Source organism: Perna viridis, chromosome 4 (assembly GCF_037379345.1).
Source record: "Perna viridis isolate PV_CMFRI_1.1 ecotype Kerala chromosome 4, ASM3737934v1, whole genome shotgun sequence".
NCBI lineage: Eukaryota > Metazoa > Mollusca > Bivalvia > Mytilida > Mytilidae > Perna > Perna viridis.
The window spans coordinates 10,528,572-10,554,054 of NC_142448.1; the positions used below are offsets into that span (position 1 = coordinate 10,528,572).

The 25,483-nt window shown below is 31.4% G+C and overlaps 1 protein-coding gene and 1 long non-coding RNA gene across 5 annotated transcripts in view; one reads left to right on the forward strand and one right to left on the reverse strand.

Moving 5' to 3' along the window:
* Positions 1-22,875, reverse strand: LOC148618809 (uncharacterized). 4 transcript variants are annotated; one of them, XM_088578057.1, is made up of 2 exons: positions 22,785-22,875; positions 1-4,227 (listed from the first exon to the last, which is right to left on the reverse strand). In XM_088578057.1, the coding sequence occupies exon 2, from the start codon at positions 4,222-4,224 to the stop codon at positions 3,655-3,657; it is 570 nt and encodes a 189-aa protein (XP_088434183.1). In that variant the 5' UTR covers positions 4,225-4,227; positions 22,785-22,875; the 3' UTR covers positions 1-3,654. The 4 variants fall into 4 exon arrangements, with proteins under 4 accessions (XP_088434183.1, XP_088434181.1, XP_088434182.1 ...); XM_088578055.1 differs by lacking the exon at positions 22,785-22,875 and adding an exon at positions 16,508-16,627; XM_088578056.1 differs by lacking the exon at positions 22,785-22,875 and adding an exon at positions 11,231-11,346.
* LOC148618810 (uncharacterized) overlaps positions 17,642-25,483 on the forward strand; it is a 13,553-nt gene continuing 5,711 nt past the window's right edge. The window contains exons 1-2 of the long non-coding RNA XR_015921447.1: positions 17,642-17,791; positions 21,774-21,866. This is a non-coding gene — a long non-coding RNA (uncharacterized LOC148618810). The remainder of the gene's footprint in view (positions 17,792-21,773; positions 21,867-25,483) is intronic.

Below are 25,483 nucleotides of genomic sequence, written 5' to 3' on the forward strand. Positions count from 1 at the left end.
TTTTGATTATTTTATTATATATATTTATTCTTAAACTATGGAATGATTTCAACAAATAACATGTACAAAATAAAGATTTACAAGTTTAGCAACATCATAGGAAGATTAATATAATATTCATATTAGTTTCCACAAGACAAGTGCGAGGAAACAAAATCAGAATATGAATCTACAACCTTTCCCAGTTAGTTTTCATAATAAAAGAGTTTTACTGACGGGAAAACCTGTTAGAAATATCAATATTTTTGCGTGTTTTAATCTAAATGAACACTGTCACAGCTGTTTATATGTTAAAAACAGGAAGCCTGAAATAAAATTCTATTTTACTTACATTTAAAGTAAATTATAAAGATTTATGCGCAACAGAAATCAATGCCTTCAAGACTCAAATCGAGAACTCTATTCTTACTGTAGAAACAGAAGATTTAATATATTTCATTACTTTTTTCAAATGTTAAAAATTGTCAAAGTGTACTGTCATCTTGGAAAAAAATATAAACATTACTTGTATCCTCTGTAAACGACAAAAAAACAGTGAAGAGTAAAATATTATGAGATTGAATGTCGCGGTTATTGAGTAAACAAGTATTTATTGATCCAAGACAACTCCATATTTAAGATTACTACAATTTCTATCTCAAATGTTTTTTTCTTCTTTTTCAAACTTTTTATTGCAAAAAAAATAGAAAAATATGGTTTGTGTTTATGAAATGTTTCATGAGAATCCCAGTTCCTGGGAAACTTGGAATTTCTAAGATCATTCTTTTATAAGTTTTATATTACTGTATCTATGTGAACAAAACAAATGAAAAAATAAAGATTAATAAATGCATTTGACATAAATTCAGACAAAGTTTTTAATATTATAAATGAAAAAATGAATGACAATTAAATCATAATAAATTTTACATTTTGCAGCATTCTTGCTGTATACGTATACAAAAATAACTGACATACAGCTGCAGATAGCACCATATATTAACAAGTTTACGTTGAATCAACCAAATGTTGGACTATTGAACAATTGTTGATTTATTTGTTTTATGGCGAAATTGAGCACTTGATTAAAAACTGGTCCCACGAGAATATGAAACATAAACCGAGATGTCTTTTATATGTTAGTTATGACCTTCTAGTTTCTCAATGTCATGATTCGGAGGAAGGAAGTAGATAAAACGCATTTACAACCTTGTAAAATTAAAGAGATCAGAAGATAAGCGGTTACTACTATTACATACTTAACAAAGGCAAAAATCAAGGTCATTATTTGTAATTATATGTGTAATTGATATAAACATAACTCATACAATACTGGCCAATTTTTCTATTCGAGAACCCTCTGGAGTCACCATTATATTTTCGGTAAATTAATTTTATAGGGTCCATTTAAAACAAAAATGCTGTGATTTTTTTCCTTTAAATCCCAACAATGCATTTAAGAAACAGAAAAAAAACCACGATTGTAACTGTCGATTAATTCAACTATGGAACTAATTCCACACAGGGGATACAGGTTAGACAAGTGATCGTAACTGCGGTATTGTAAAGATGCTAGAAAACAAATTTGGCCTAATCTGGGGAAGTACGACGGGCAAAGGATGCTAGAGAACAAATTTGACCTAATCTGGACAAGTTCGACGGGAAAAATGTTCATAGAACCTATCAAAATAAAGACAAAAACTGGGAATGAAACATCAGCACTATAAGTTGTATGATTATGAATGAAGATAATGAAATGTGGAAGACGCTTTGGATTTACTGATTTATCTTTACCTAGAAAACAACGAACATGTATGTAAAGTCTGAATGAAGCTGAAATCTGATTTCATGGATGAGAAAATTAACAATGATGCTAAATGTAGAAAAATAAAGGTCATATCGTGTTAACGGGATACATACAGACCCAGAGGACAATATAATCAATAAAAAAAATCTCGATTACAATTGCGTTACCAGAATGGGCATGTTAGTTTGAGTTAGCATTGGCGTTAGTCATTAAGCAAACGTACTAGATGGAACAACCATTAACATGTATTTCTTGAATTTCTATTAGAAATCTGCGTCTCTCACAAGCCTTACTGAATACCTGCATTATTGTAACAATTCTCGAAAATTATCATGAAGTTTTTGTTTTGAAGTTAATCCAAGTGTTATCTTATTGGCAATGTTATTACATAATTCTCAATTGGCTCTTAACCATATTACTGCACGTGACGTCAACATCAACATATAATAACGTCAACAAACCATTAATTCACCATGATGCTAATAAATGAACTTCGCATTATTGCAAAATTTGGTGATGAAGATGTACCTTGATAATACATATAATAACATTCTAAAGTACACCTCAGTGCCCTATTACTATCTTTAAAGGACTAACGTGAGAATAATAAAACGAATGCAATCAAATTTAAAGGTGAAAAAGTAAATGTATTTACAATTCTATTATGTTTTTTCTTTCTGAATGGATCATTCTATGCGTAAACAGACATTAAAAAAGAACCTCTAAAAACTAATCTTCAAATTGAAAACAGCGTTAATATTATAAAAAAAAAAGACAAGGTATTTCTTCTAAAATATGATTAGTCTATATTTCTCCCAAAACATGATTAGTCTCACTCGATTATCCAGAACAAAATTGTCACCTAAATTTCTAAACTATGATGAAAAAAGAAGTTATATGTATAAAAAAAAAATATCAAGATAATTTCGGCAAAATAACTTTATGACAAAGAAGGTATGTCTGAAAATCTCACATGACTTCAATATTAAACTAATGTGAATTTCACGTGCAATTCACTGCCTATGGTTTTTAGATACAAATTACATTTGACCTGAACATGAGAAATGAAACATTCAACAAAACTTGATCAGCACGATCAAGATGAATATCATGTAACATTCATTCAAAAGCATTCTCTGGGGATTTAGTACCAATAAATCACATCTTGTTTTAAAAGTGGTCATCCCGTGGTCTATAGTGACGAGACAGGGTTTTGTTAAATAAATAGGCTGATATACAAAATAAATAAATTAATGTAAGTTAAATATAAATAAATACAGTGTCTGGGTAATGATAGATTAATATAAAATTCACCCAAGCACCCATAATAGACAATAGCCCGTTCATAGATGTAATAAGTTCACGTCTGGTGGAATCATGTGGAGAAGACTAACTCTAGTGAAACTCTTAGACTCACTTATGTAGCACCAAAATACATAGTATTGTACTTACCAGCTAGATTAAGCTAGCTGGTGTAACTGTTTGTTTCTTTTAACTGCATATGCATCTTTACAGACGATGACGGGTGAAACTTCCACCAAACGATAAACAGTTCTAGAAGAAATGAACAGACTACTTAAAAGCGGACGTATACATGCAATATATATATACACAAGTCTCCGTCGCACACGAGTATTTTACAAGTCTTCACTATATTTTGACTGAATTGGATGGAACTCTCTGGAAAAAATGAAATGCACTGATTTTCATGACTTTAAATGGACTCGGATGCAATTTTGGCGATGGAATGTTCTACTGTCTCTGCACAAACGTTGAAAAAATAAATATATATCCTCTTTTTAAAAGAATCCTCACAAAATGATATCACAAATGCTTTGACGTTATCAGCAGCTCCGGTTGGTTGGTAATTATATGCTATCACTATACATTTCACTTGACTCCTCTTGCATAGAAGGAGATTCTTCGTCTATATGAATATTTTCGTCAGCACTCTCATCGTTTTCATTTTCTTCAAATTGGTATGGCGTTTTTTCTCCTCTAATGTTACAGATAACGTTTGTTAGAGCTTTGATATAATTCTTTGCCAGTGTTAATGTTTCAATCTTTGATAACTTTCTATCCAGATTAACGTGTGGAATAACTTCCCTTAGTTCCTGGAAGGCATCATTTAGGGAATGCATTCTCATCCTTTCCCTTTCATTGCTTTCAATGCGGCGTAGATTTCTTTCTCTAGCACTATGGCCTTTCCGCCGCTTTGTCGACTTCCGGGAATTTTTCATTTTTCTCTCTGTATAATCGTCTGTTGTTGAGCTTGCGCAAGAATCTGACGGAGATCCCGGCCCTTCGCGTTTTGTCGGTCGCTTACGTATTTCATAATCTGTTGCACGCACTGAATAGTCATCTATGTCAAAGTTCTGATAATCTTCTGTAACGTCAAAATCTTCATAACTCGTCGCCATTATATTTTCAGATTTCATAACCTGGAATGAATAGAACAAAAAATGTTTTAATAATCCAACGATTCTACTGACAAACACAATCAAATGAATCCAAGTATTTTTGTAATTTATAGAAAGAACACTAATTATATCCGCTCGTGTTCATTTTGTCGAACAAAAGCTTTGGCTTCTTCCGAACAACGCCTTAGGTTTGTGTATTTTGAAGTGAACGAAAAGATATCCAAGGTCACTGCGGATGAATTAATCCATAGGCTTAACACAGAAACACCTCTAATGCAAACTAGGCATGGACTCTGTTTTAGAACATCACAAAGGTTATTTTTACACTAACCCAGACAACTTAGCATAGCATTTCTGGTTAATTTAACATAATTAGATTTATTACATTATCTGTTGCAGAATCAGTGAATTCCTTCATACATCAATGAGAAATCCTTACACTACACAAAAGATCGATCAAGTTTGGAAACACCAAAATTATATGTTTTTGTAGAAAGACATCGAACATAAAAATGTAAACATATTTTGAAATGAAGTTTAAGATGATGAAAGCCACAATCACCTGTCAACCATGTATACAGTCTTCTATTACAGACCAAACATCGTGTTTATCACCACTATCTATATAACATTGCTTGGACTCTAGGTTCTAAACCCGACTGATTTACCGATCACACTAGTGCACAGGAACACAGTCATTCAATGTACTAGTAAATTTCTTTATGGAAATGACAGTGTAATTCAACATAGACATATTTACAATAGCCAGAAACATTTGGAGTAGTGCAAAATACATTTTATCAAAAGGTAATAAAGCGCAACTCTGTCTATTTGTACAATTTCTGTTTTTTTTCTGTTAATATCAAACAGGCATTTATATTTATTTGACCTTGTGTAACACTGGAGAATTAGTCCTATGCTAATAATAAATACACCACATTGTTCGATTTTTCTAGGAAACCTATTTATTGTGCAATGAAACTTGCGATAAACAATTTTATTGATTGTATTTAGGACTAATGGAGGGGCATTAACTGATTGTGGAGCATGAAGATTTATCATTAAAAGTAATTTTTCATTTGGCCATTAGCCAGGAAAGGACAGTGGTAAATATATCATTCAGATTTCCCTTTCCTTAATCCAGTCTTCTAGGTAACTTCTGTGTGAAATGTCACTCATAATAACTGCCTACAATGTCTACCAACATTCTAGACTGTATTAAGGATTTCGGAATAATTGTAAGATTTGGAAACAGTCACCACGGATAAACCATGTGGGATAAACGTGATTTAATCAATCAGTAGCTGCATACAAATCAAGACAATGACAGAAACATCCATTATTTTGTCTCATAGGCAATGACTTAATATTTTGTTACTCTCAAGACAACGTTATAACGTTTCAGACATTATAAGGAAGTCTGTGGTATAATTCTTAAGAGATACTCACAGTATTCTTATAAAGGTTAAGACTTTGAGAAAACCGGACAAATATCAAATTTCATGAAATATAAAGGGTGAAATGCTGTGATCTAATGGGTTTCTTACTGAGAATGAGATTATTTAAATCTTCTATGCATAAACTAAGATTGTAGTGTTACAGTACATTATATTAGTAATCCATAATAAATCCACAAAGTGTGAAGAAAACGCCAATTTTACCGCAACCAAAACTAGCATGGACCTAACAAAAAAGAAGAAATTTGAGGTAGTATAGAAGCAGACTACCATTTTCATGTACAGATTAAGTACACAAAATTAAAGCACTGCCGGCTGTAGCAAGCTGTCATTTGCACAACAGCAAAACGAATTATCATGAGAACTAACAAACGTGACAGTCGTAATTCTGCTGACGTTTTTACGGGTAAGACACGATAAAAATTAAAACTGAACCATATCGTGTGTTGTTACAATCAATGGACACGATCTTAATCTACAGACCAGGTTTTAAATCTTAATAGTTAAGATATGACTGGAAGACAAAACTAGTTCTAAATTTAATGATTGATAAAGGCAAGAACTAATTTTAACCACAAACCACGACAACTGAATGGTCGTATTTACAAACAACCATTGTTATTACAGAGGAAAGTAAACGAGGAAATGTTATACTTAAAACATGTCTAGCATCCACACTGCACAATTAGAAAGAAATTACGAATAACTAAATAACAAAAAAAAATGTCGAAAATTATATGGACTAGTAGGTCTTAGAATTAATTAATGATTCGACGTGCTTAAACATAAATTCGTGCATGATATTCCACAACTCATTTTCGGTACTTATATGCGATGCATAATATATTTTCACTATGTAATACAAAAAAAAACTCAACCTTGTAATATGAATTCGAATTTTTCACTCGGTCTGCACTTCTCTATCGCGTCAGTATTTCACAGCTCTTCAATGGTTGAACTACACATCCAAGTACGTGAGTTTTGATAAATGGCTGACATTTAGCATAATTAGAAGGAAGAATATGGTCAAAGAGAGCTAATTAGATATAATGGACGCGACAGTCAAGCTATCTGATTGCCCCCAAGGCTAGCTAACCATGATAGATAGCAGCCTGTCAATGCAACACCAGAATAAATGAATTATGATATAATTTCTAATAATAAAACCACATTTCATCCCATTCGAATTTGCCCCCCGGTTATTGTGCATTATGTCCCCAATTGAAGGAAGTGTCAATATTACTTGTAGTAATTTAGCATCACACACCTGAGATTACCTGACGATTTGCGTCAGATTAAATGGATTTTTATTAAAGTTTTGATGATAGGACAATTTCCGTGTTCACAGTTCAATTTATCTTAAGTAGTCTGACGTGAATATATAGTTTTTCACCTGTCACGATGAGCTAAAGTACTTATCATAATAAGGTCTATGCGAATTAAACAGGTGGTTAAGTCATTGTAGAACTGTAAGCACACACAAGCATCGGTACATCTTACGCAGGACTTATAAGTTAAATTTAATCAAGCTATCGTGAATATGAAACATGCGAAATCTCATTAAAAAGAATTTAATTTTGGCTTCTCATGCGAGGTCTAATTCAGCAACAGTCAATCGAACAACTTCATGTTACAGAAGCTACGACAATTAATTGAATTCATTTGATATTTCTCCAATATATTGATGGTTGTATTTTGTGCCAAGCACTAGAAATAAGAGATATTATTTTACACTTGTTACAATGTAGGATTATCGATTAATACATGTATATATGTGCACATATAATATATCCACTATGAAAATATGAACAAGATTATTTAAAATAACATATTTATCGAAGGAATTTTTAAACACCATGCAACTTCAGCAACATTTATTTAAAGTCTAAAATCAGCAAAAAAAATGACAAAAGTAAAGAAAAATATGTTAGATGAAGTCTTCATCACGTTAACATGAGATAAAAGAACACTAACCACAATATTAGTATGTGTAGCTATCATAATAAGAAATATGACCAAAAAAAAAAAGGTTTCAATTAAGCATACTAATTAAAAGAAAATGAAACAAAGAGAGTAAAAATAGAAAATAATACATACTCTTGGTACTGAGACGAGTGGTGGTAATCACCCGACTTTTCCCTCTATATATAAAATGTAGTATAATCCGTTACAGTAGTCCACTACAACTGTACTATCAGATAAACAGAATGAAACTACAATAGCCAATCAGAAACATCAGAGATGCTACGTTGGTGTTCCGAATAGCACTTGCCAATCGTTACTCCCCCGTATAAATCAATTAAAGACTATTTCTTGCATTTATTGGAACCAAGTAAGGCGGTTGTAATTTTCAAAATAGCTCCATGTGACGTCGGGATAATTCCTGGTGACAATCTCAACCGGATGGAAATCTGAGCGAGTCTAATTGCTTTAAAAATCTTTAAACAAAACAATGGGATTCTGACAGTCAGCACTTCAACTACTGGTGTTTTAAATATGTACTAGTTAAATCATTTGACGTGGCAATAGTTGTATGTTATTTTTACCGAGAAATTGTACATTTAAACCGGATCATGATCTTCTCGCTGACGTATGGTTTAAAGTATATAGTATATTATTTTGTATTCAGTAAACGGCATCATAGTTCGACTGACGTCAAAATGTGTCACTCAGGGGTGTCATTATTAAAGTTATAATTTGTTATTATAAGTGGTGTATTGTTTTGGTCCATATTTTTTCCATACAAATTTAATTACATGTAAGTATAATGGAAATAAGAAAGACGTCAGCTAGTGTAAAGATGGGCAAAGAGCCATAACAAGATACTGTTTCCTTAATGTTTTTTTGTCTTCATATTTTTACTTTTTATTGATAAATAACAGATTTAAATACTTCAAGTTTCCCGTTTCAGGTTTTCCGAGTTCATTGCAGTGTGAAATATGCTATAATAAACTTATGTTTAGAAATGAGATATATATATGTACATATATATGTATATCGATATTATTTTTTATTTTGCTACTGAAAGTTGCAGTAATTGTTAAAGTGTTGGACACAATAAACCATAACAATTTAAAACACAACATAAAACCGTTTGTATACTGACAATTAAAGCGAAATTAAGGAAACCATGATTAGAACGGTAATAAAAATACCCCCTAAAACAAAACAAAAACAAAAACAAAAACAAAACAAACCAATAAGCAATAGCAAAAACAAAAAACACGTACAAAAGTAAATGGGCAATGTGGACTCCACTAAAAACTAAGACCAAGTGCACTGGTAGATTAAATGTTCTCTAGAAACACCCGCCCCATTGATGATAAAATCATCCAGGTGAATTTTAAAATTTTATCAGTGCCAGGACCTTAAATCTTGTTTGAATGAGAAATAACTCGTATATCGCGCGTTTTGATTAATCGACATGATAATATTTTTTACTCAACATAAGTGTTATCAAAGTATCTATAACAATCGATTACTTTTGATCGTAACTACTCCTACGGTGTTTGATTTGACATTTTACGTTGCTTTGAATATTGGAAGTTAGTCCTGTTGAAACAGGGATACACACCCAAGTCTTGACTCGTATCCTCAGCAATAATAGCTCGTTATCGATGAGATTCAGGACTATTTAATTGCAAAAATTATTTGATTGAAGGCGTCTTAATTACATGCCATTGACAACAGGTGAAAATCAATATATTGCACTAGTTCGTGTCAGATAAATTAGTTCAATAACGATGTTAACACCTGAGGATGGGAATACAAAGGGGACAGAATTCAATCATTAAATACATTTCTATAAAATAACTAAACGAGGGAGCCTCAGTATTAAACAACCCTGGTATTTCAGAGTAGAGAAGGATGGGCTATTATTTTTGGATAAAACATTGTTATGTAGTATTCATCAATGTGCGTTTAAAAGAGAGGTTATTACCACATAATTATGCCGGCTTCAGATTCTTCAATGAAATAAACACAATAGTTGCTTATGTTATGTGAATTATCGATGTATTAACTGTCCTTGGGAAGTGATATTGCTTTCAACATTGACAATGTACTCACTGGCGGCTCGAGACTTTTTCAATGTATCAGGCAATACCTATGTCTCTTGGACAGTCAATTGTCCATGATTATGTCCTCCACACAAACTACTACTGTATGTTATTCATCTGTTATGATACAGAACGTCATTCATTGATGGACACATTGGGACCCTATGACACCTAATGTCACTAAACACCACCAGTTTAGGCATTATATAGGCCAGACGGTTAAAATGGTTTGATGGGGGTCGCTTAGACTTGTGTCATAGACGGAGCGTCACATTTGCGAGATTCGGTAGGTATATTTGATTTTTGCTTAAGTAATGTTGGCAAACACAGTATTCGAAACTCTCAGTTATCAAGTATGCTTATGACGCTAACATATTTGACATAGCTTTGCAGAAATCAAAATCCCCATACTATACAAATCATTAACGACCTTGCTTCCAATTCGGGTCATAATGGAAAGCCCAAAGATAAAATTTCTGAGCTACGTTTGTACCTTGGAATCTTGATAATGGGCTGGGGCCTACCTACAGTTTTTTTTAGACCTAATGATTAAAAGTCCCATGCTTCAACCATCGACCGACACACATCGGGAAGTATGTTTATGTATCGACTTGGTTTATCTAAACAGTTTGTATAAGATTTTATGAGCAGATTTTCAAAACTGAACGAAATATAGCCATTTTGTTCATCGCTGCATCAATTTTTAATTAAAACTAGATAATTATTTCTAAAACCTTGCAGTTTGAAGAAAATTTTCAAAGAATTTTTACAGCTTTCGTAGAAATTTCAAATAAATGACACAAAAACAACATCATAATTTCCTTCAATGTAAACATCTATAAATCATGAAAATCCACGTTACAAGGAAAGAACCAAGATCTGTCCTGTTCACACGATGATTGAGATGACTACATAAATCAAACACACCACAATGTCTTACTACAAGCAAGTATGTAAAGTTTAACTTGGACGGATCTCTCACATAAAGAGCAGCTTTTTTTCTATAGTTCTTTGCATGCTTACTTTGTTATCTATTACCATGTATAGACGCGTTAAGGATGTATGCAATAAAATTATTAAAAAATATGCACATATTCAGAAATAACTTCGATTATGATGATATGTTTGAGGTAATCTGCTTATTATCTTAAATTAGCATTTACAATTTAATAATGATTAAGATTTTTAAAAGAATGTCAAAGATTACAGTTTTTGAAATGATGAAACAAACACAGATCGTTCCATCTAATGGACACAAATGTCATTTTCTGCCCTTCTCTATGATCGAACATATTTTCTATCTTCCGATCATTTAATACCGTTGAGTTTACGATAATCCAACTTATTGTCCGACCTATTTAAGTGATAAGTAATTTAAAAAAAACAACTATAGCATTGTAATCCACATCTCCTCCCCCTCATCCTCTTTTTTCTCTGACAATGTCAACGAGCTCTAACAGATCTGGAGGAGTTACTTGGTTCTTAGAAAATGATAGTTAATTAACTGACCTTTAGATATATTATCAGTCGGTAAAACTCCGATAAATTGTCCCCAAACTACCGTTTACAACAAATTTATGCTGAAACGATGAAATTATAACATATTCATTGATCGCCTAGAACGTAGGTATTAACAACCTGTTGCCTGCTATACATATGACGACAGGTGTTTGACAAGACTGACCGCTTACCACAAATACTCAAATCAGGAGAGGGCAATTCTGTCCTATTACCTTGGACTTATTTTTTCATTTTAGCTTTGATTCTTTTTGGGAAGTTTTATTATTATTATTATTATTATTATTATTATTATTATTATTATACAGCATGAAGTTTAAATCGATGTTCAAATATAGAATTGATAAAATATTAAATTGTATCATTCCCTGGTACATCTGTTAGTGCGAATTTTAGTTTTAATCATACCCTTTAATGCATACTTATTCGTGTCAATATATGAATTAATTAAAAAATGCAAAGAATTAAAAAAAAACACGAATCTTTTTTTATTTAGTGATTAAATGAGCAAGTAGATATGTATAGAGGAAAGGTTAAGTACACAACAATAAACGTATAAATCAAACATGATAGATTAGTAAGAACGAACATATATTTTAGTACTTATTCGTGTTGTAATCCGTCATCCTACTTTAATTTAAAAAAAAATGAAAAATAATCGGCTTTTAACAATAATCTGACATTTCAAACACTGTCCTAGTCAGCATATTTCTGTTTGGTTTTACAAGGCGTCTAGAATTGATATCGACATTTAGTTGTTTCTACAGTAATCCACTGGGGAGCATTATAGAATGTCTGTCTATTTGAAAAACGACTGTTTAAATTAAAATTGTAGACAAGTGACACCAAATAAAGAAATCAATTCTGTGATGTCTACATCATTTTGAATATTTCTAAGTAGTATTAATCCTCGTCTCCTTGATCTCAGACCTGGTATAACATAACGTATAATGGAGATGTGGCATGACTGCCAATGAAACAGTCATCCACCAAATCAACTTAACTTCTACAGGTCACCACAAAGTCTTCAATGATGGACAAAACCCATACCTTAAAGCAAGCTGTTAGTTAACATTCACTAAATAAGTTGACTATTCATATCTCTTTTTAAAAGGGGTGCACGTAGAAAATTGTTACATCAAATTAGATTCTTTTACATCTAAATCGGGAGTGGGATGTTAAAAATACGATCTCCGATTTTTTTTAAATATTTTAACTTTATTAGAATTAATCCCAGAAGTCACGGCCGATCACTAGATTGTCTGCTATGTAGAATGTCAAGGGATCAAATAGCCGGTATAATCGTAGAGAAAGAGGTTTTTTAACTTTTGAAATTTGTATATCGCAAAATATAAACTCGCTTTCTTCAATTTCAATATCTTAACAAATTCGCCAAGTCTTGCTTGTGTTGATATTTTTCGATTTTAAACTTTCCTTAACAACACACAGACAATTTCCTTTTCGAAGTTGGGCCAAGGATTTTATGTTGAGTTTAAAAAAAATTCGCACAAGCATCAGTTGGAGCTAAAAATTTCTAATTTGAAAATTTACATTGTGAAGTTATTGAATCACATATTTTTCCTATTCATGGCTGGAATTTTTTTAGCATAATTTTATTTTTTTCCAAAATAATCCCAGCCCCCACCCCCTAGTATAAAAATAGTCGATACCTCATGCAACTTAAAAATATATTTGTTCGGCTGTTTTTTTTTAATGCTTGGAAACTATTTAAGCACGATAAGTCAAGTACCATAAAGAAATTATAATGCAAACTAAAAAATATGTGGAAGGAACTTAAGAGTCCATTCGGGTCAGGCTGCTAGTCAAAGCATAAATTAGTACTAAAATAAAGGAGTAAATGATAATTTTATTGGCGTTTGACCAGAGGTGACGTTTGACCAGAGATGGCGTTTCATTTTTGTCTGTCGTGGACAGCTGCTACCTATACAATTGTTGTCATTCATATATGTCTATTTTATGAGAAAACTTTGCCTCTGGTCCCACAACTGTTGCAACCTTTATTTACAATGTTATAAAATGTAATTTTCCAGATATTATGATCCGATAAGTACTATTATCAATAATTTAACTGCAAGTAAAAATGAAAACCGAAAAAAAATAATGCCATTGTATCCTAACTCGGAGAGTCAGAAGAAAAAAATACATGAAGCACGTGGATGAATTTAAGCAAATAAGTGGTGATGAAGGTTCATGAAACAAAATGGAAACACTCGCTACAATTGCCAATGACAAACCGCATACGTTGGTTCTGGTATTAAGAGGGTTGCGTGAATGAATATTTGTGATAGACTATCCAACAAAATTGGTTTTATCTTTTTTCGTAAATTTCTTTGGAAAACATGTGAAAGGCTGCTGACAGAAGAAATTACCTAAAAATTTAGACAAAAACAGTCGTCTTCTCAAATAGCAATATTTATACTTGATTGTTACTTATTACCCACAGCCTGTGTTACTACCTACAAATCAGTTGTCTTCTTACTGAATACCCACAACCTGTGTTAATACATACAAATCACTTATTTTCTTACTGAATACCCACAGCCCGTGCTAATACCTACAAATCAGTTATTTTCTTTTTCCAACCGAAGTTTTCAAACTTGTTTTTAAAGTGCGACCTTCAAATTTCCCACTGGAAACAGACAAGAAACCGATACAAGCATCCGCTATGTAACTTCCCGTAAGTTACTTCTTACGCCGAAATCCTTGTAATAATAATGTATGGCCTTATACAACAGGAAAATATGTTACATTCGGGCACTTAATGAAGATAAATCCATCGGCTGAAGTAGGGAGGAACTTGGATGTTGTCGTTTCAGAACATTGATAACTCATTCGTTATTACAGGATTAAGGTGGGGATGGATAGGGCTCTTTATCAGTAATAGGAACTCGAGCAATTAAATCACTGGAATCTTTATTTCAGTCCATAACCATTTGATGCGTTGCAGTTGTGATTAGACATTTACACAGTGCTTCGATGCACTGATGCTATTTGATTGTAGATCATTAATTTACTACTAAGAAGATGCTTTGCTCACCTAAGTATATAAAGTTTGTACGTTGTACATCGTTAGTAGAAATACCACTTTTAAAAAAAGTTATCGCCATTTGCACGTAGTGACACAGCTTTAATACCTTGGAATAATTTAATATACCATTTACACACATACACACAAATGAAAGTCAATGCCTTACTACATTTGCTAGAAGGTAATTTTGAACGATTTTTATTGATTTTCTTGGTATATTAAATGCGAGTATTTTGAGTGATGTGTCGGGATCAATACACGAATGTGACACTTCCCTTCAGGCACTGCACATTACATGTAATTTTGTAATTTGTTCAAATAAGCAAACATTAGTAGTTTGTTTTGAATTCATATTAAGAAGAACGGAACGTGAGCAGAAGCATAAAAATGCATTCGTATTTAACCTAAATGCGTTCAATATTTACTAGACCTCGATACTACCTTATCAAAGGTAGTAGATGGATCTTGTCTACGATAATGTTTCCATGTTAGAAGTATAATGGTCGTTGCTGTCACTTCGGTTACCTCGAGAATATTCGGTATGCGAGTATGATCTACAAGTAGTCAGCTCTCTATTCTATTCCTTTGAAGTTCAAGGACCTTACTGTGACACTCAGTCATGGAGAAATTATATATCGGCATTGAGGAAATGTTAAATACACAAATATGTACGACTGTCCTAAATTAACCAAAGTATTGTTGTTTGTTATGCACAAAAACTTAGCGTCGTCAGCACTGCACAAATGAAAACCTAATACCTGCTCTCATTGTTGTGAAGAAAACCTTGTGTTTCCTTACAAACTGACTTGATTCATGGCTGACGGAAAATCCGGGAAAATCGTATTCAGAAAACGATAAAATTGAAGTATTTATAGACGTAATATGACTATTAATATTGACCTCAGCACATTAGCAGACCAGTCACGAATTATAACTATACATAGTTTATTAGACATTGTAAGGTTATACACATTATTATGCATTTAGCGTATTTTAAATATTTTACTTTGATAATGAAACTCATTTGAATCGTTGTGTACACATTTGAGACTTGCAGATAATGGTACCGAAATGTATTTACTTCTAATTTTGTTTTAACTACTGTAGATATGGGTCAAATCATCAAAACTTGTTCAATACGATTACATGTAATAATATATTGGTTTTATTGGTGTGTAATAATTCATGTTTTATTGTCTTAACAACACTCAAGTGTCTTGGATACAATTTCATACAAATGAACTCTAAAATAAGTTTCCGCAACTCCACTTTTGTTAATGTTACATTTCGTTCTATCAAGCTCAAAGCTATATGAAACATAAACAAGAATTTTGACTGTATGAAAAAGAGGACACAATGTCAGGTAGTGTTAGATAAACAATCAACACGGTACATATGTAAAAACAAATTTTGTTTTGAGAGAGAGTTCTTTAATATATCGCATCAGAATTTAAATTAAACACACTTCTTAGGTTCATCTCCATAGTAATTGATATTGACAATCAACAAAATGTTTATTTATACAATTTATACAATATTTATTTCATAATTTATTAAAAATAAAAATAGCCTTACTGAACTTTATAAATACATGTATGCTCATTGCAGCTCGATAGTTTAAACATATTTTATTGCTCATAGCAAAAGGGATCAGACGGAAGTGAATCAAACTTAAGATATCCTCTCCAATACAAAATCTTAAATATTAACTGAAACTGAGCATGCATTATAATATATTCATTGAAATATATAGATAAATTAAAGAGAAAGTGAGTGATGTAGACGAGTGAAGATGATGCAGATTGATCTTATCTTAAATGTCGTTGAAGTTTACAATAAGTGAATGGCTTAAATCCAAACCACAGTTGTTATCTTACAACCGTATGTAAACGTACACTTTTAAAATTAACAAACAGTTTTTGATGACAATGTATAAATATGACAACGAACGGATACTAGCCTTGTTTTAAAGGACATTTATACAATAACAAAATAAATTGATTACACATCTCTTGGTAAATCAAATTCATTTCTCAGTAGTTGATAAGAACAAGAGAAAATCAATGCTAGGAGGAAAGAACTGATTCAAATGACAACAGATATGTAAAATACACATAACTAAGAGCGGACTGATTAGTAAAACAAAACGACATGCTATCTTATATAGTAACTAAAACAATATACAAACCTAATTCAATAATTAAAGAATGGATACTCACTTAAAGTAAACCCATGGCAAGCCATGCGGACGGTCATCTTAGTGTAAATTTGTCTGAGATTACTTGACACTATCAATATTAGTTCCAGTGAAAAACCAGACTAAAGTACAACAAAAACAAGGTCTGGTCAATACCAAATTAAACTATAGTTATATAGCTGTTGTTTATCTACGGTTTGATTCCACAAAGTATCAAAGTTTTAAAAAAGAATGTTTGAAAAGTAGAGGATAATATAATCGAAGCATTTTTAAAAAAAATGTTTTTTTAGACCTCAGAATTTTATTTTCGCACTATGTAACGATGCTATATATATGTTGTGGTCCAATTCCCATGCTTCTATTAAAAATTTAAAATTGTTTTTGATCTTTCAATAGTTTTATGCGCGTGTTTAAACGCTTTCAATGCCATCATCATCATCATCATCTCTATCCTCCTATAGGAGATTGATATACATAGAAATAAATAAATTCAAAGAGCAGTTAAATCAGGTTAATATGAAGATGACCAAAAAGTTATTTCCCTTCGCATAGTTTCAAAAAGCATACATTTAAAACGTCTAGAAAATTTTCGGGCATCAGGTGTTCTTTCCATGTTGTTTAAAACATGAATGTGATGATTTGAAAGTCAGAAAGGGTTCCCAAAAGTCAGTATAAATCTCAATATTAGCATTTCTATTGGGTTCACATTGTATTATCTTATGAGACAAAATATCAAGCAGTGGGTTTCCACATTTATAACAGTTTCCATCTTTTCAGTGGACGCTGCTTAGAAGATTTGGGCCATCTATTGGTTCTATCGAGTTACCAAATAAAGGACAAACTATACAGAACTGCATTGTAAAGTTTCTTTTTTTATGTTTTTTGTAACATTCTCTGTACCAATCAGTTCTAGTTAGTACATGTCACGTTTAACCCTTAGTACATGTGTAGTTGTAATTGATCATAGTTTAATGTAAATTGAGTTGAAATACATTCAGAATTTCAATTGTTAATAAGTAATGCATATTAACGGAATGATGAATAAGTAATGATATGTCATGAACTTTTCTTCTCTAGTTCAAATGAGAAAAAAATTCATCGTTTATGGATATAACTATCAAATATTCATTATAATTCCAAAAGGGTAAAACGTTGACATATCTTAAGGCCCCATCACTTCTAATCACGTGTCTAAATTTAAGACCAAAAACCATTATCAATTTGACCTTGACATGTAATACATATTTGTTGGTGTTATATGCGTTCATCTGCAAACCGTGATATCATTTCCATGACATTGAAATTGGTAAGTTTAATGTTGATTTAGGAAGTGTCCGAGAACATTTCAAAACAGCATGTTATTCAAGTAAGTATAAACATGTCTGCATTTTAGTAACAACAGAACAATATAGCATATTTTAATGGAGAAAGTCTTTTTTTCAGAATAAATTGGCGGCGGACAGCGATGCATTTTCTTAACTAGTTGATCCCTGATATCGATTTTTTTCCATAAACCGGCATAACTTGCATGAAATATTTGAAAGCTGAAAAAACTCCCTATAAGTAGGGAGCATCTGAACTTACCATTGACTTTGAAATCATAAGACCCAATATAATTAAAGCACCAAAATGTAGCCAGTGTTGTATAATGCAAACTTTGAAAATTTATTTTCTCAGTAATGACTCAACCATTATGTTTTTGTATGACAATATCAACACATGTAATTGTGGTATGTTTATTTGTCTGCAAATTACCTTTTTTAACGAAATATATTGATACTAGTTTTATGATTGATGGCTATTTGATTCTGTACTGGGACAAAAGGTTACGGTAACATATTACTTACTCATCTTTCGTTTCAAAATATGTAATGAAAAATATTTTTTTGTCATCAAATAAGTACAATGTCAATATATAGGGATAATATACATCATAATATCCAATGTCTAGTCTATGTTATATGTGGTTTTTTTTTAAATATATTAAATTTGTTGTAAAAAAATATAAATTTAAATGACATATACAAAAAATATGTTTTTATAAAATATTACATTATATATTAGTTGAAAATTGATAATTGGAACATTTTGAACGTACCAGAAAATTCTGTCCATTTTACATATTCGTCTATCCCTCTTGATATATGATTGGTTAAGCGTATACTGTTTTGTGTTGTTTTTATTTAATGTTTTAATCTATCACATTGACTCTTTCCTGAAATCTTTTAAGATGCGAACTTCAACATGCATGCCTAACTTTAAACTCATGATAGTACTAAAGACCACAAATTATTAAACAATGAAACTTGATCGAGGAAACTTAAAAGATATTGACAGAAATGCGTTACTTATTTTACAGTAGTCACTATTTCAATTTTGTTGCTCAAGTTGTATTTTTTTCAAAATATGCTCGTGGTATGCGATTGCCCACAAAGTATTATCAGGATAATCGGCTTGTATTATTCTATTTTTGTTTTTAATAACGGATTGCCCAATTTGCTCAAACATAGTTTAATTCATTTTAAGTTGTGTGTGTAAAGACCCAGTAGTATAAGTTACAAAGTTTTGTATGCAATAAGCAACAACATTGTATTTATCATAAGACACTAAAGATAGACTGTTAACCTCTATAATAGTATTGAATGGGGAATTTTTCGAACTGTGTAATTCCTACTTTTTATTACAATGTTTCATTAGCTAGGTATGTAATACATTGTTTGTCTATTTATACAAACAAGTAAAGTGTCGTGGTACCTAAAGGCATTTTAATTTGAATTAGTATTATTACGAAAGTTCATTATTTTGCGGTTTTTCGCTACATTACAACTACTCCGGTAAAAATAACAAATATCCAATTATAATAATTCAGAAAAAAAATTGCAGATGCCACGTAGATTTGTAGTTTAATTGGCAACAATAAGCTATGAGGATAAAATGTTAAGGGTACAAGTAATGATTTGAAAAATATGACGTTGCAATTAAAGCCTAGCTTATGGTAATTTTCCCTCAAAATAACACTGTTAATTTTATCAACATGACTTTAAAGTACTTTGTGGGTTGATGGTATTTTTATTTATTCATAATTTAATGGTATCTCTATCTATTAAGCAGAAGTAAAATTGTCGTTGATATGTTAATTAGAAACAATAATGTTGAAATGTAGGTGTCGTATACATCGACGACCTTTGTGAAACGATCTACATTTTTTGCCATGTTTTATGTTTATCGAAAATTTATAAATAAGAGAAGTTATCAGAAATAAATGTAAGAGGTACTTTATATGAATATATTTCGTCATTCTTTAAGAACATTTTAACAAACAGTATTAATTTCTGGAGCATACCTATAGAAATGTATTTAAGACATTTACTTGTTGCGGTTCACGACATAATTGAGCATTTTATCTCGTTATATTCAAATTTTCGCAACTACTTGAGTTAAAGAAAAATGCGATAAAATGCATATGACGCGACTTTGTCGATATAATTTGTGTTGCATTGTTCAAAACAAAAATTCATATATTGATATTAATTTTATCGATTTATATTGATTTATGTTATATGCAAATAAAAGAATAACACAAATATTCTATGTCGATAAATTATATATTTTATATATCGGCAAAACGCGATACATACCTAGCAATATTGGACAAATAATATAAGATGTTTGGTTTTTAATGATAATAATATATACTTTGCATATATCAAAAGCCTTACAGATAAAATGTCAAATACTATTAGTGACTGATTTCATTTTCAGCGTTGTGATTAACCTATTAGTTTGCGTTAATACGTTCAAGGCCGTCATCTTTCTGCACATTTGTCGTCTTTTCATATAAGGTTTTTAGTCGAATGAAGATGTTAAGGTTGAATGTCGCACGAACAGTTATATAAATTACTACAAAATTAAAGAAAAAATACATTACCTATTAAGTAACATGTATAAAGTACATGGCGATAGAACAATAGTTAGGATTTTTGTCAATGTTTGCCTTGAGCTATTTGTTTAAAGATGGATGGCCGTTTGACAGATAGTTAAGAACAATAACTGAATATTAATTAGGCTATAACTTGTCAACTCACTGTCCAAAATGGATCACTCGTTTTTTTTAAAGGTATCATATTTCACCTACTAAAGGGTGTAGGGACTAACATTTCTCTGGTTATTTTTATAAGATATACTTAATGATATCATCAATCAATTAAGTCCTATATCAGGAGGTATTTAACTCGAGCTGATCTATTTATATCGATAATGTTTTGTATGTAACAAATCCATGAACTTTTTTTTTGCATTTATATACAAGGTAATGATTTTTATCATCATACGATGAATCAATTGCTAAATAGCTATTGTTTTAATGGAACTTAAATTAGATGTGCACATTTGTACCCCGAAAGGTGATATCCCCAGTTTACATACATGGCAATGATCAAAGGCAGTCATCAATATAAGTCTCCAGCGAGAAGACATAAAGCAGTCAATATAAAACTTTAACTTGCAGAACTGTGTAAATCTTATTTCTAAAATGACTCATATTGTCATTTAACACGACCATATTAACCAAACAAAATAAAAAAAATATCATTAAAAAAAGAAAAAGAAACTACCAGCCGTTCACTTTCAACCGAAGATAGTAAAAAAACAAACAAAGAATAGACCAGTATATTATGAGCCGCTGTCTGTTTTGCCCGTGGTAAGCTTTCAGACTATTGTATTAACCACACTGACTAACCATAGGCGAGACATATTTGAAACATTGTCATTTTTATGTGGTGCTTTAATGTCATACAATTGAATTGGTAATATTCTCCGATGATTGATATTTCAGCCTCTTAACCAATGATGATTTTTATGCAAAAACATCAGATTTGATGTTCATTCTAATTGGTTTTTCGTGTTAACTGATTGTGTCAGACATAGTTTTATCGATTGTATTCAGACGGTGCTAGGCATTGTGGATACCGGAAGTCAGTACATATGTTCCACGTTCGTAGCGGCAAAGTGACAAGTGTAGAACAATGTCATACGCGACATAACATCAAAATTGCAATTCAAAAACATCAGTATTTTTACACGGAAATAAATTATCTATACTGGTAACCCCGTGTTGAACATGAAAGTCGTGGATGCAAGGTCTTCATTGTTTTTGGAATAATCATTTATGAGCTCGCCCCCGATAATTTATTAGCAGCAACATAAAGCAATAGTTGATAGTTTGAATAAAGAATTTGATGAATAAAGTTATTCGTGAAAAAATTATTTTACGTTTTTTTCTTTAATAGATACGTTTGAGTTGAGAAATCAACTTATGTAGCTAAAGATTAAACAACAACAACAACAAAAAAACGACGAGACAATCTGTCTAAATAATCTAGGTAAATATTACTGTTAAAAATACAGGTATAAACTTTCAAGCACTTTTACATATTTCATTCTAAACGTTGTGTTTCTATCTAATTATGTTACAGTAAGAAAACTGACATTCACCCCTATAACGATTAGGTTATCAGTTTAACTAAAATACCGAAAAAGCCCAAACCGTTTAGGAACTTTATTTAACAACTACAACAGTTACTAAACAAACCAATGAAATTACTATGTAGTACAAGTAAAATTTGACACCTTTCGGCGTTACATATTCATAAATATCACCAAATATGCCAGTGTTCTAGTACAGAAAAAAATATGTCAAACAAGTACAGCCAAACAAAAACGGCACTCTAGGCACTTCCACTATTTCACGGGTAAAATAATGAAGTTTCCCATTGTCATGTACAACTTTATTGACCGGTATTAATTAGTTTAGATAAAAAATACAAAAAACCGACTGTGTTAAGATATGACACAAATGTCAACCAGTTTTAATTCGATGATATTTGGTCTACACTGGATAAAACATATTGCTATTAGAGAACTCTCTTTAGAGTTTAAAATTTCATATTTTCGAGTACAATTTGTATACAGAAAATTCGTATGAACAATAAACGACACTTTATTTCTTATGACAAGCATTTTTATTCGACCTAATTACGTTAGAAATATTACAGGTGAATTACATGACCATTATATTATCATTCCTTGATTATATTAATTTTATTTTGAGCGTGCCATAGCAGATCTAGATTCACGAACTGTTGTTTTATTTCAAAACCAGAACATTGTAAATATAATAGCACCAAATAAACACAACCATGATAAATTATCTTGTAAAATTAGGTTTTTAAAAATGTCTGCTATTAAGGTCATTTCTATCAAACAAAGAGGTAATGAGGTTTAACAAAATTGTCACATACCGCTTATTCAGGGTGTCAAGCAGGGTCGTCCAGTTTCTCGTCACTTATTTCCTGAAACTACTTTGCTATGTAATCATCTCACGGTCCGTGGATTAAAGAAGGAAGAGGCGGAGCTTCTATCACTTTGTATGTCATCTATCAAAGTATTTTACAGGTTCTTCATTCATGAATGGGTTCGTTAAAGACCAAATACATGGATATGTCATATACTGGATAATGTAAGATAATCGTCCTCTGTTCCCTCTCAGAGTACTGCAATGTTCAAAGTAAATTTGTACCTTCTGACAACGGCTAAGAGAACATAAGGTCGATTTTTTAAATGTTTAACATACAGTTAGAACATAATTCTCTCATTTCTTTTCTTGTAAAAAGATTTTATGTTCTAAAATCATGTTGAAACATATCATATAATCTCAAAATTATTTTGTCTAGACCAAAAGGAAATTGTCGTTCAATTGACAATAAAGAGCCATTCATGATTCATCCGGTTTAAATTGGAATAATACCCTATGAAATCAAGAATTTTTATTTCGAAATTGAATGGCGTTCAAGCTTACAAGGTCAATGCATTTCTGTTTCCATTCAAGTACATTGAATGTTAAAATATGATAATTCATATGTGCTATTTTAAACCAAAATGTGGTTTATAATAAGTCAACAACACCCCAATTTTTTTAAAATTTTTATTTATTTCATTTTAATTACCTATTTCGTAATCTTTTGTTTTTGTTGTATCGTCATCAATATTTAAGATATTTAATCCTTCTATCCAAAGGGGCGCCAAATAAGCTTTTAAATGATTATCAAATATCAGTAAACAAATACCGAAGTGTCAATGATAGGACAATTCAGATACATCAAAATCCAAGAAAATAGCCGAAACGTGAAAACAGGAAAATAAGACATCACACACAAAAAACTAAGAGCACCTGTGATCTAAACTCCTACAAAAAAACCTAAACAGCACTCGTCACATCGCACTGCACGTGAGTTTAATTAGTTAAAATATTTTTTTCTGTAAAATGTAAATACCCGACGTATTCTGTAAAAGCAAAGTCCCAAAGGGGTCCAGCGGTAAAAACTAAATCAGTACAATATTGACCAAGAATGATTTACAAAGTAAAGAGTATGAACAATAATGGAAATGCTCTTTTCACGTGTGCACCTAGATCCCGAATAGTTATTGATTTTGGCATTCTTTACATCATTGTATTTTTTTGTTGCTGCTTGTGTATGTCATTTATTGATTTGAAACTTTTGAAAAAAAAATAATGCTTGAGCTTTGCATATGCCTTTGCTCTTGTTTTTACGTTTTAAAAACAAACAGTAAATAATGATGCTTGGAAAATAACGACCATCAGAATGTGTAAAGGTAGTAGACCTGTGGTACCCCCAAAATGTTCCCATGATTATATTTTCTTTAAATTTGCACATGATATCACACTAACTGTAGTAAATCTTCTGACAAATTTTTAAGAAAATTTACGGTGCAGAACTTGAACAATAAGGACTAAAAAAATTGTTATTTTCAGAAACATGAACCAACAGCCAAACTGAACCATATTTGATATTTTAGGGTCCATTTTACAAATTGTTTAAATAAACAAATGAATATTAAAGGCAAATTCACTTCAAATTGATTAAAAAATAATAAGATTTAACATGATTTTTTAAGATTTAACATAATTTTTTTTTAAATTCTTTTTATTTAGTCCAAGAATTACTGGCTTTTCATTTCAGCAAACTAACAAGAAGGGGACAATTTTCAGCTCTTTGCCTATATAAAAAACTCTAATTTGCAAAAAAAAAAGTCCATAATTCAATTTTCAGACATAACTGATATCATATGGACTATTTAAATACAAATCTATAAACTATGTTTCAGAAAAGTTCACCATGGTGTTATAATTTTAATGCTTAAATGATCTGGGGTCAGGCATTGGAAAAAAATCTTTCTCAGTCAAATTAAATCATGTAAATATTTAGTAAGGTTACCAAATATCAAATTACAATGACTTATATTGAAGAAAGAGCATTGCCAGGCACAGCCTGATGCAAAATAATGTCACACAAATATTCGTTTTCTGAATGATGAGACAAATTTTTATGGTATACTAGTAGTTAAATGCTGGATAGAGACGCATGCTGAACAAATGTGTCAAAGCTGCTAAATGAAAACAGAAAGCTTAAAATCTTACAAAGAATTGTTATAAAAATGGCAAGGTTATTGGTTAGCCATTTTCAGACTCATTAGAGAGAACATTTCAGTATTTCAATTTGAGTATTTTAACTCAAGAATATTGTTTGTGAATAGAAACGTCATTTTCCCACCTAATGAAAGACACATTCCTCTACCCATTTGAAATATTTAATCAATTCTTCTTTGTCCCTGGATTACATTCTTTTGATTACCGCTATAACCTTGTTTCCCTTAATTACTCTTTCAATTTTCTAGTTTATAAAGAGTTGCTGGAGGCTAACACCTTTGTTCTAGAATTTGAACTCTTGCTTGGAGTTATTTCCCTTTAACATCAGTGTCAGTTTGAGGCTTGCAAATTGGGAGTCTTTCAAACGTTCTAGTGACTAAAATTCTTTCAGTTGGATTACCTCCCCTACCCCAGGTCTACTACCTTAAATTGAAATTAATTTTATTGCACACAATTTTAACGCCAAAGTAAGGCACAGGGCGAAAGCAAGAC

Bases quoted from the DNA above. Each gene is read 5' to 3' on its own strand.
- LOC148618809 (XM_088578057.1), bottom strand. From the start codon at position 4,224: ATGAAATCTGAAAATATAATGGCGACGAGTTATGAAGATTTTGACGTT.